The 12468-nt window shown below is 39.6% G+C and overlaps 1 protein-coding gene across 4 annotated transcripts in view; it reads left to right on the top strand.

Moving 5' to 3' along the window:
- Nucleotides 1-12468, top strand: part of LOC146981437 (netrin receptor UNC5C-like) — a 213046-nt gene that overhangs the window by 174269 nt on the left and 26309 nt on the right. For 2 of the 4 annotated variants that reach the window (XM_085786627.1, XM_085786625.1), the window contains exons 6-8: nucleotides 2029-2196; nucleotides 2364-2528; nucleotides 6678-6734. In XM_085786627.1, the coding sequence (XP_085642753.1) occupies nucleotides 2029-2196; nucleotides 2364-2528; nucleotides 6678-6734 (390 nt within the window). The remainder of the gene's footprint in view (nucleotides 1-2028; nucleotides 2197-2363; nucleotides 2529-6677; nucleotides 6735-12468) is intronic. The other 2 variants (XM_085786628.1, XM_085786626.1) reach the window with 1 other exon arrangement.

Below are 12468 nucleotides of genomic sequence, written 5' to 3'. Positions count from 1 at the left end.
TAGTTTATTATTCTCTGCACATTAGCCTTTCACACTCTTTACTAGGCATAGATAATTGACAATCAACATCATAAAGGAGCTGTCGGCATAGTCCATGAGTTGTATTCAGACCTAATTATCATATAAATCTATATATACAGTATATATCATAATCACAGAACACTTAAGTGGATTTGTGTTTTAAGTGCCATTGAAATCAATTAGTGCATAAGAAACATCAGGAAACACGAGCTCTAATATCTATCTCTGGTTCCTTTTTTGTCAGTGTCCAAGAACAGCAACAATGACATGTTTCTATTTTTGATGTTGTTGATAAAAGCCAACATAGAAGTAGTCTTGTTATGAACAGGTTCACAAAAAACCTCCATCATTGTGTTCTTGTAGGATTATGATATTGTGCATGTTGCTACTGTTTGTATTCATACCAAATTATGCTCTATTAAAAGCATTGCACAGCAAAGCTTCATAAATGTCTTCATTTCACATTTGAAACTTTAGTAATTTCAGAAATTTACAATTCTGGAAACCTATAGAAACAACAGAACTGTGGGTGATTGTAAAGGTGAACCTAACTGTTCACTGTCTCTGTAAGACTTCTAGCTGCGGCAGCTGTTCATCAGTGATGGAGATGAGGTGCATGTAGTCTAGGAGCCATTGCTCATCATCATTCCTCATGTGTGACACAATTTATATGTAGCAGCAGTATGAGACAGAAACTGTTCTGAAGTCTCGGTGTTCTGTAAAACCATTTAAGACGCAATGTCAGAATAAGAAAACTCACGAGTTATGATCATGCTGCAGTTGCAGCTGGGTAAGTGTGACTGTGCGTGTGTGGTTTTTGGTGCTGGAAAACCCAGCTGTTCTCACTAAATTTCAACAACCAAGCCTCCTGGCATCTGTAAAACACATACTCACTCCATCAAGAGAAATGGTTCAGTTAAATCAAACAACACATTAAAAACATAAATTGGGATAAACTACGATGCCTCTGTGAGACAGAAAGGCTGAAACAGAACCTTTAGTAATTTAAGTGCTTCATTGCAGACCTAACACTCCAAAACTGAGGCATTCATATTAGTATGTCTGCTACAGTTTGTTGTTCAGTTCAACACTTTGCATACATTGCTCCCTCTAGGGGCCCTTTGCAGCAAGGACGTATGCATATACAAATACGCATCAACAATTCATTCACTTGCATTAAGAACATCAGTCAACACTTCAAAGGCTTCATTATGTCTTAACGTGTCAAAGTGCATTAATTATGGTATATTGAATGTGTACTGGTTGTGCTTACATGATGCTGAATGCACTGTGACTGTATGAGAGTATGGAGTTATGTAAGGATAACACAGCATCTGGGGCCAAGAGGTCCAATAACAGGAAGTCCTGAGTACTTGGGAGAGACAGTAACAGGAAAACTGGAAGCCCCCAACTTATGTTTTGGCAGCAGGCTGTGGAAACCTGTGATGGATGATGAGGGTTTAAATATAAGCGTGATCTCTAAGTATTCAGTTTCTTTGCATATAAACTCATTCAAGCCCACAAATGACAGTTTCTCTTTCATCTTTGGATAACCTCTCACCATGACATATTTGGCGTCACGAGCAGCTGGAAGGAGAGAGGCATCTGCTGGCTGCAGTCTAAATTGACCATTTCATGTACCGCTGCTGCTTTCATGTGTAGTAAAATGGCCTCTGCAATAAAACCAAAATCCCCTCTATTTGTTTTACATGCAGGCAGTTTAAATTTCACTGCTGCTGATCTTAGCGTAAAGTAGTTAAGTAGTCACAGAGGACATGTGTGATGATTGTTTCTGTGGGGCTTTTTGTGTGTTAAGCTGTGCAAGGGGTCGTTGTGTTTGTGCCAGTTATTCTACAGTAGAGTTGAGTGTCAGTTATGAGAAACTTCTTGCAGTATGTTCTTCTGATGGGTATAAACCAGCAGATAAGTTAATAGATATAACATATTTTCAAAGTACTTTCAGTAAAAGAGGGGGGAAACTGCTCTGACTGCTCTTTGTTTCCACAGTGAATGGTGGTTGGTCGACATGGACGGAGTGGTCAGTGTGTAGCAGCCGCTGTGGTCGAGGCATCCAGAAACGAACCAGGAGCTGCACTAACCCCGCCCCTCTCAACGGAGGACTGCCCTGTGATGGACAGGCTATCCAAAAACTGTCCTGCACCTCACTGTGCACTGGTAAATCTATTCTTCTTTATTCTAATTATATTAATACAAGGAACATCTAGTTAATGAGACTTTGATACAGTGCTTTTGCTACTGTACATGGTAATTGATGATCCTTGGCCTCATCTCTGTTCTTCCACATCACTTGTCTCTCGTTCCCTCGGCTCCTTTCCCTCTAGTGGATGGTGTGTGGACAGAGTGGAGTAAGTGGTCAGCCTGTGGGACAGAGTGTACCCAGTGGAGGAGGAGGGAGTGCAACAACCCAGCTCCTAAAAACGGGGGGAAGGACTGCGAAGGCCTTGTACTCCAGTCTCAGAACTGTACCGACGGACTGTGTATGCAAAGTGAGTTGACAATAATGATTCTTCTTATGCATTCATATATCTCCTCTTGATGTGTTGAAGTTATTTCTTATATAATATCTAACTCAGAAAACTCTAACTCTGGTTTTTCCTGCATATCAAGAAATCTCACAACAGTCTTTTTTTAAGTTTATTTTGGGGCTTTTTTGCTTCAGTTGAGAGAGACAGGAAGTGGGGAGGCAGTAAATGCAGTAAAGGGTCGCCTGATGCTGGGGCCGACTGTAGCGAGGACTGTAGCCTCTGCATATGGGGCGCCCTGCTCAACCCACTACGCCAAACGGCACCCCACAACAGTCTTTTTAAAAATAATTTGAAACAATAAATTCCTCATTCCCCCAGAAGTTAGAATATCAGATTTGCTTTGCCTTCTTTTTCACCTGTTTAGCATGTGTTATGTGTTCAGTAGCAGCAAGGTTAGGTAGTTTTCTCTCCCCTCTACATCATCCTCCCTCATCTCACTCTCCTCCTGCAAACCCTGCTCTTTGCATCACATCTCCAGTTCCTATAGCTATCTGTTTTTCTTGGCTCTCCCCATCAGTCGCTCTTGTTTTATGCATTTCTCCAGGAACCTTCCTGTACCTCTTTCTCTGTTTTACAGTGATTTGCTCTTGTTCTGCTTTACACATGTACTTCATTCCCTTGTGTACTCTGTGGATGATTGGAGGGTTTCTGAATGCCATGATGAGCAGCCTGACCTTTTCTTCTTTCTTGCCCATCCCTCAAGTAAAAAGATATAGTTTTATATTACTTCATAAGGAAACTAATATTTATTAACCCCCAACCACCATCAGAATATCTTACACCAGACTTTTTTTTAAACTGTGCCTGAGTCATTATAGTTCAAATATAACAGCAGCAGTTTTTCCAAGGTGGCAGCAATTATATTTGTTGACTTGTAGGGATAGAGCTTGTTACTTCCTTTGCTCAGGGTAATTGGCAGACAAGCATCTGATGTGAAGAGACAAAGAGAGTGAGAGAAAGAAGGAACTTTCATTGCAAAGGGGACAAACACGTAAAAAGACAAAAAAACAAAACAAAACAGTCCTTCTTAAAATTGCACACACAATTACACTTGCAATGATGCCATCTATTCTGACTAGTCTTTGTTCCACCCCAACATGATAACCAAAGAGGAGCATGTCTGTTCATCTCAAGAAAGAAAAGAATTGTGCTTTGAAAACAACATTTTTTTTTTTTTACATTTACAGTATGGTCTTAGAATGATCAGTTATTGAGTGAAAACTGCATAAAAATTCAACAAAACAGTGTGAATAGTTGCTTATGTCCCTTTGATCCAAGGACATGTTGCTTTGCATGCGTCACATTGGACAAAAGATCTATTGTGTACTATATGATGTCCGTAAACCTTGGATTCATTTGCAAATATATTATTTTTGTGGGAGCTTTGATGCGACAGTTATTGGTGATATGTATTAAGTATTTTTCCGATCAAGTGATATAGATGTGTTCTCTGTGTTTTACTGTTCCCTGTACTGGCTTAGGCACTCATTCTTGATCAAATAAAAAGTAAATAAATTACTTACTAACACCCTGTCATGAGATCTATTCAGAGGGAATATACTTTATCAGCGGGCTTAAAGCTTAAAGCTGAGTGAGCCTTTACTCTTGTGAGGGACTTACCTCTGCAGCCAGAGGGGAGTGGATACTAGTGATGATTTAATAGATGCTCCTTGTCATGAGCTATGGAATAATATTATATAATCCCTCAAAAAGCTTTTCCTGTAGGCACGTTATTGACAGAACTTACTGTATATGCAGAGCCCTGCCCACTCCCCACACAATGTATTATATACCATGTCTTTGATCCATCAGAATGATTCCCTGAGGCCTGTGAGGTACAGCCTCAGAATCTGGGATAAAACCTAGAGACTATAGAGATGTATAGATTTAGGCTCATTTCCCCTGATTGATTTTCTGTCTTCAAATGACTCCACACGCATGGTTGCACTGTATGTCAGCACTAATGTTTCTACAGTTTCCTGTAGCATTAGCAGGAATCCATCCAAGTGTATATGTGTGTGCATGTGTTGCTGCATGTGGAGCATTTTATAGTTAGAGTATATCTGAAAGCTTTTAAAGTTCGATTTTTACACTAACTGAAACTGGGTCCTTGGTTGTGGTACCCAGACGGAGCTGTTACACTAATATTTTAAAGTTGTTTGCCATCAGTGACACCCAAAAATGTTAAGTTGTTTTGTGGAGAAAACAGGTACAGAAATCTCTATATAGATATTTGGTTCTACATTTCTTATGGCCATTATGTTTCTAGGCTCTGCTTAACAAGACTAGATAAATACAATTTAAAAATGTATTGCTGTGACTTGTTGCTGACAAAAATAACTTAGGATTTCGGGCTTACAGTATGAATGAACTGATGATGCACTGTCAACACGGAGGGGGAGTTAATGTTTTAGATGACGCTCTGTAATTGACTTTGTGCTCAAAAAGCACTTCCCTCGACTCTCAATCTTTTATTCTTTCTCCTTCTCTCTCCACTAACACCTCCCCTCTCCAGCACCTCCTGTATTCATTTCCTTCTCGGTCTCTTGCTCCCTTTTTTCTTAAGTTTTCCTGTTAAATCCTGAGAGGTAGAAATCCATTTGACCTCATGTCTGCCCTACATGGAGTGCCTCCTCTCTTTTTGCGTGTATATGTGAGTGAGTGAGCCTTGGATGTGTGAGACTGTCTGTGACCAGAGTTGTAGGTCTTTAAGGTTTTTTTATATATATATATCGTTTTTTTTTTTTTTTTTACAGTTGGTAGTGTTGTTTTATTCGTTTTGGCCTGTTGACATTTTTTGACACATCGATCAGGATTCTTGGAACAGATTCACTCAGAGCTCCTCTTTGTCGCATTCTCGAGAACATGACATTTCACTCTCTACCTACTGTGTGTGTGTGTGTGTGTGTGTGTGTGCACGCATGTTTGTGTGTGTTTGTGTGCTAAAACTGCAGTAATCAGAGATTCGTTGTTATGTAACTATAGTGTTTTATTTATTATACAAAATGATCGGCATTATCAGCAGGTACAGTACTGCAGAGCACTGAACAAACCATCTTTCCATTGACAACTCTCCTCCTGTCCTTTTTGTTTCTACTTATTGTAGACTGTAACCGTCTTTGTCGTATCATTTCTTGCACTGTGTGTTTCTTGCACCGTTTCCTCCCTCCTTCCTTATACACTTTCTTCAAATTTACTGCACTGCATCTTTCCTCCCCGTAACGCTAATGTTGGCTCTTAACTAAATCATTCACACTTCATTTTACTGCCATCATGTTTTCATATCTTTTTGAACAATTGTGTTATAATTAGAACATGACAAATCTTTGTCATGGCGTGCTGTTCCTAGTACTATTATCAACTGAGTCAGACATTAATCAGCATGACGTTTGTTAGATGCAGACATGTAAATGCAGTCATTTATCAAGTCATTTAATACAAGAAATTAAGAAATCAGATGAAATAGTGCAGCAACATGAAAAGTCACTAAATTACAGTAGAACTTCCTGAGAAATTCCCCTGGGCAATGTAACTGAGCCCACCTGTATGAGACTGCAACACTGAAATCATATGTGCAGTTTGTTTTTATTGGCACATCACCCCACTTAACCTTGTCAGTGTTTCCTCTTCTTTGGTGCCCAATCGGCGTGTCTTCTGCGGTCAGCTGCTCTAGCAAGAAGCTTTTAAGCGCACCATGTTGCCGTGTTGCCTTTATTAATTATACACCAGCACTTCAATTATACATTATACATCAGCAGTTTATCTATGTCATAGACCTCCTGTCTGGCCTGACTAAGTGGATCCACTCAACATGACACAGCAGTAACGGCCTTACAGGCATCAGGGTTTCTAAAATTATCTTGTATTTTTCCAACTGTTTTGCAGTTTCCAGTTTTCTTTCAAACAACATTTAACATTGATTTATTGACTAAAACAACTAAACTTTCTGTAAAACAGACACAAAGAAAGAAAGCCATATATACTAGGTGCATTTTTTGTGTTTGTTTCTGTCCTGTCATGTTTGTCCCATTTTATCTGATTTTTTGATTCTGTTTTGTTCCTCTCCCTCCCTTCATCCATTCCATCATCCCCTTCTATTCCTGTCCTAAGGTTCATTGCTTCAGAAGACCACTGAGTCCAAAATAAAGGGTGATATGGGAATCCCAAGTAAGTTCATGTTCTTTGTTCTCTCACCGTCCATGTTCCCTTTGTCCCGCTCATCTTATGTTTCTTTCTTTGATTGAGCATTGACCTTTGGCTCATCCTTTGTGTTTTATTGTTACATGTCATTTTAAGAGAGAGAAAAAGAGGGTTTTGCCTTTGTCTTATGCTCAGTTCTCTTGATGTCCGATCTTTTTTGCTGTGCTGATGAAACAAATGTCTTCAAACGGTAGCTTCAATCATTTTTCATTCCGCTCTCAGGAAGTCATGGTAGATTAATCCTTTACACCTTTGCTTGTTTGATGGGAGTAAGAGTTTGCAGAGCCTATATACTCATGGTAGATTATTTAAGGGGAATGTTTCTATGAATTTTGTCTGCATATTGCTTTTACCATCCTTTGGGTAGTAAACAATAACAGCAGAAATCACAGTTTAAATTGAACTTCCCTACTACTGTACAGCTGTAGTAATGTTACCTATAGTTGCCATTCCAGGCTATTTTACAACAATTTCCTTTTTCTTAATCTGTGTAAAACAAAGAAGTGGTTGCTACTTAGACTTGGTAAGATATGACATCATACAAATAGAAAGGCGCTATAATAAACTAACTGTGCAGGCGTTGCCCAGAAGCAATAAACCTTGTCTTATACATTCCTGTTTTATTATTGTTTTTTATGTGTTTTTATATTGTACATATAGGAGTTCTACTAAAACAATCACTCCTCCATAAATCAGACTGTGTCAGTGCCAAATCAATGAGTGATGTCTTGAAAATGAATGCACCACAGTGGTGACAGATTTCGTTTAATTAACTTGATTTTCTTTTTCTTCCTGTCTGATAGCAGTGAATCGATTCAGCACTAGTTCACTTGATTCACAGTTTGTGAGTTTGTTGCAGTTGTGGAAAATAGCCAGTCGACTTTGAATCGCTGCCAAAACAGGCAATTTGCCTTAGTTCTGAACACTTGCTTTGTGTTTACAAGCGTATTGGTTCACTGAGAACTCGGTATGGAGTACGTTTCAACAATGGACACTGAACTGATTGAAATTTCTAATCAGTGTCACTGATTTGACCCCTTCTCTTTGAAGTCTCCACCAAATGAATGATTAATTTGTCAAAATGGCCCATCACTAAAGCTTCATTTGTGGAAGTAAAAAATAATTTACAGAAAGGCGCAAGATCACCTGACAAGGGCAGCAGCACTTTGAAAGGTATGAAAGCTTCTTAATGAGCAATAAAAATAGTGAGAGATGATAATAAGGTGTAAAATGTATTTGGCTGCACTTGCTATACCCTGCTCTCTTCACTCTCTCTTTCTCTTTTCCCCATCATCTGCCTCTTTCCATCTCTCACTGGTACCATTGGTCCCTCAAAGTGACATAATGAAGAAGATTTACCATAAACTGTGAGGCAGACAGGATTTTTGAGAGGTGCAAGAGGGAAAGGACCTTGGCCACTTATTATTACCATCTCTCCTTACTTCTCTTATTGCAGGAGCTCTCGTTTTATCTTCAAAGCAATCTGTGAGCGTCTGTGATGTGTTCTAATGACTCTCGTTTAGGGCCTGCTGAAGCAGTTTCATCATCCCGGAGTGTTTTGTGAGATGACTGGTCCCAGACAGATACAGATACAGAGGGAGCAAGAGAGGAGATAGAAGCAGTCATACCTCATTTAACAGATTGTCACTCTGGTTTTAATATTCAAAAATACAGTCGGTAACATGAGCATTGGGAGGCTGCATGAGTGGCTTAGAGACTCACAAAGCTGATCCTGTTTTCCCAGAGTATGACGACAGTTGCAGTTTTGTTTTATTTTTTTACCGACGTAGTCTTAACAATACAATTTATGGGAGTATATTCTTCTTGGCTTTATTTGCCCAATTTTCCATTACATAGTGCTCAATGTTTTTTAAAATAATTATACCTTCAGTATCTACATAGCTGCAGGTATGACATACTGTATATCGAAGGTACATAAGGGGACTTTTGAAGTTGTTCAGTGATTAAAACACCCAGTGCTACAATGTGGCATGCCTAATGTTCATCTCCTTGTCTGTATATTGGTGTATGTTAAAGGGACAACGAGAAGTTTTGGAAAACAAAGTGTTTTCACACTACGTTTCCCATGAGCCTCTGCATGAACGGTGAAATTCTTGGACGAACAAGAATGTTTTCATTCATCAAGAATGAAAGTCGGAGGTTTGAAGATGATCAGATAGTGTTGTAGTTCCGACCATAAACGGTGATTATTCTGCGTTATTCCCATGTTCCGCCGGGCAGCGTCTGGGAAACCTAAAGTAAGGAAACACTGGTCGGCTCGCCCAGCATTTCCGCCACTAATAATAATAACAAAATAACGATAGAGACAAAACGATATATTTATCAAAAGTGGACCCATTAACAAGTGTGGGTAATGTAGATTCATCCACATTAATATGCAACTTTTTTATAACCAAATACAAACTCCTCGTTGTCCCTTTAAGGCCATAAGTCATATTGAAAATGCAGAAGCAACCACCTCCATATCTGGTTTAGCATCCAGTGTGACCAAAATCAGATTGCACTCCCTCAGCTGTCAGTTAAAGAAGTAATATGGAGGACTTTCACTGCTCCGTTGCACAATCATGACCGTGCTCCGTCTGCAGGGAGTTGATAGGATATTTGATCAATACCAAATGGCAAAATAATTATATAGATGTGCTGAGATTTCTAAAACATGGATCCAGTCCCACATTTTCATATTCTCTGTCTGGGAGCTCTCCATGCAAGATGCAAGATGACAATCAGGTCTGTGACTCATTCACACCTATAGTAGGTGTCGCATGAATGTCTCTGTCAGTTGTCATGGTCACACTGCTTCATAAGCAAGCACAGTGCCACAGGGTATCTTGTGTATGAAGGCTAAAATCCTTACCATGAAGCCAAAAAAACAAACAAATAACAAAACAGTTTATAATTATCATAGTTTTGTTGTATTTTTTCAGAGAACTTGACAGAGCTGTTTGTGTCAGTTATAGATCAGTTCAGCTTGAGGGGATGAAATAGGTTGGGAAGAAACACAGCTGAGCCATAGATTTGTGTGGAGGGGGAGTGCTAGTATTTTCTGATTCATATTTGTGGCCAGCAGCCACTAAGAGAGGTCGTAATGTCCCTCTCAGTTACATTGGAAGGATTGTTTTCAGTCTGTTCGTTCAGGGGCTACAGTTGCACTGTGTTACATGGTTGTTACACAATACATGAGATCTGACGACTTCATAGACAGACTTGTTTGTAGTCACAGAAATACACCTTCTGGCCTTAGTGCCTCCATTTTCCCCTCCCATCCTCAGAGGAGATAAGCATAGACACATTTACAAATGACTGCTTGCGTTCCCTCTCTCGCTTCCTCTCCCTTCCGTTCATCCGTGCCAGTTACTTAGAGCAGATGTGTCTGCCAGGAGTGCAGTATGGGTGGCGTTTGCATGTTTGTGCCAAGAAAGATCAAAAAGGCAGTTGAATGAGTTTCAAGTAGTGATTGTCCACAGCTCTGCTTTGGATGCAGATCACAGAGAAGATAGAGACGAGCTAAGCTGAGTTATCCTTGTTTCCCCCTTCTTTAAATCCTCTCCATGGCAGATTGGATAGACTCAGAGAGTGACAGAAAGCTCAGCCAATCAATAGACAGAAATCCATGCTGACTGAGGCTGAGTTGCGGCCTCTGTTCTGCTTGCCTGTGTGTATAATCAACCACGTGCAAGAGAGTGTTTGTGTATGATTTCTGGGATTGTCTCAGCCTCAAAAGTTAATATACTACAACGCACATAATCACAAACACACACACACACACACACTCACATACTATAACTGGATATTTATCTTTTTTTTTAAATAAATAAAGGTGAGCCAATTGCAGTGTCAATTATTATTGACACAGTGAGATGCAGCATCATTCACACACAAACCCACACACACAAACAGACATATGTACGCCCAACAGCTCACTCAGTCAATTAAACTGCGCCCCAGACAAACTGATTTTGGCTTATACATAGTGAACACTGGCAAAATAATTTTGCTTGTGCAACTGAAAACCATTTGGCATTGATCACATATGTACTGTAGGCACAACATAAACAATATTCAATCTTGTTCTTGTACGGTAACCCTGTTATACAAAACTATGACAAATTGCAGAGAATTCGCACTGTGAAAAGGAGGAAAGATGGTAGGTTGTCAGGAATGGAACATATTTTCCACCCTCACACATGCCAAATGCCAAACACCAAGATTTCCGAAACGACCGTGGATCAAAAAATGTAATTTAATCTGTCAAAAACATCTCAAAAGGTGTAGTTTTTTCTTCATTGTGGACTGACAAAATACCACGAGTACATGCTTACACAAGTGTTCAAACTCATACACATGAGGATAAAAAGAGGTATACTGTAAGGCACTGAAGGATACTGTCAGCATTGAAGCTCACGGTTTTCTTCAAAGTCTCTACAGACACACACACACTCTCACTCACTCGCGCGCGCACACGCACACACAAAGCACGGCCTGTCAGTTCTCCATAAATTGTTTAAATTGGCCCTGGCTCCCAATAGATCAATATGATAATTTTCTGTGTCATAATGCACGTTTACATGTGTATGGGTTGGTTGTTGATGCATTTGTTCAAACCTGTGGTTATATGTTATAGGAATAGGAATTTATTTATTTAAAACAATGGGACAATGCACAAAAACATTAATCTTGTAAAACAAGAGAAGACGCCTTGAGCCAGGTTGTAGCAACATTTGCTAATTTCCACCTGTAGTCCCTGAAACATCCTGAAAATCCTGAAACATCACGGACAAGATGTTTGAATGTGTGTCTCTCTCCCACCAGAAGTTTTATTATTAATTCAATTCCTTCTTGTCTGTCCACTAAAAGGCACATATTTTTAATCTTACACTAATTTATCCGGGCTCGCGGGTGAGTGCTCCAGACATGAAACTGCTTGTCAGCTACAAGGGAGGAAAAGCGCAGGAGGTGGTTGACTTGTGGATAAATGTTAATATGGATGTCCATGTGTGCACGTCTTTCCATGTGTTCGTTGTGAGTGTCAGTGCTCGCATGAGTGCCGATAAAAATGAACATAGGTGTGTGTCTATCAGTACTTAGTCAGACTGTGCTCCTTCCTCATTCTATCACTGCAGATTTTGTCATTCTGGCTTCACACAGTGAAGCCGCAGGCCACACTCAGATACACGCAGAGGTCCAAACACATTATTCATTCATCTGGGCTTGGTCAAAAGTGCACACCCACGTTCAGTCCTTTTTTCAGCACCATCTTGTCAGAAAAAGACAGCCCATGCTGTAAGGCTGTCAGAAAGTAAAAGAGCATCAAAATAAAAGAATAGGTAGTTTCCCACCAAAGCAGCTTTTTGGTTTTTATTGAAACACAAAGGAATAAAAAACCAAAGAACAAGACGCATGCAGAGTCCAGAAAGGGTTTGAGTGCTCAAGAAAAGCTACAGTACATTAGTGTTTTTTTTTTCTTCCTAATTGTAAATTCTCTGCCATTTTTCTAAGATCTCTGTGAGTGGTACAAGAGAGACTGAGAAATCAATCGACCCAAGAAATTGTACTGTTTCAGAAATAACAAGAATTGAACAACCATTTTAGTTGTATAGCCACTGATTTACCAAGAAATGATTAGTTCAACAATGTATATAGCAATGTTACAGGGCCTTACTCTTTGCAGTACTGTAAGTGT

Source organism: Trachurus japonicus, chromosome 9, assembly GCF_045865225.1.
Source record: "Trachurus japonicus isolate A0001 chromosome 9, Traja_1.0".
Taxonomy (NCBI): domain Eukaryota; kingdom Metazoa; phylum Chordata; class Actinopteri; order Carangiformes; family Carangidae; genus Trachurus; species Trachurus japonicus.
This window is presented reverse-complemented; position numbering and strand designations above follow the sequence as displayed.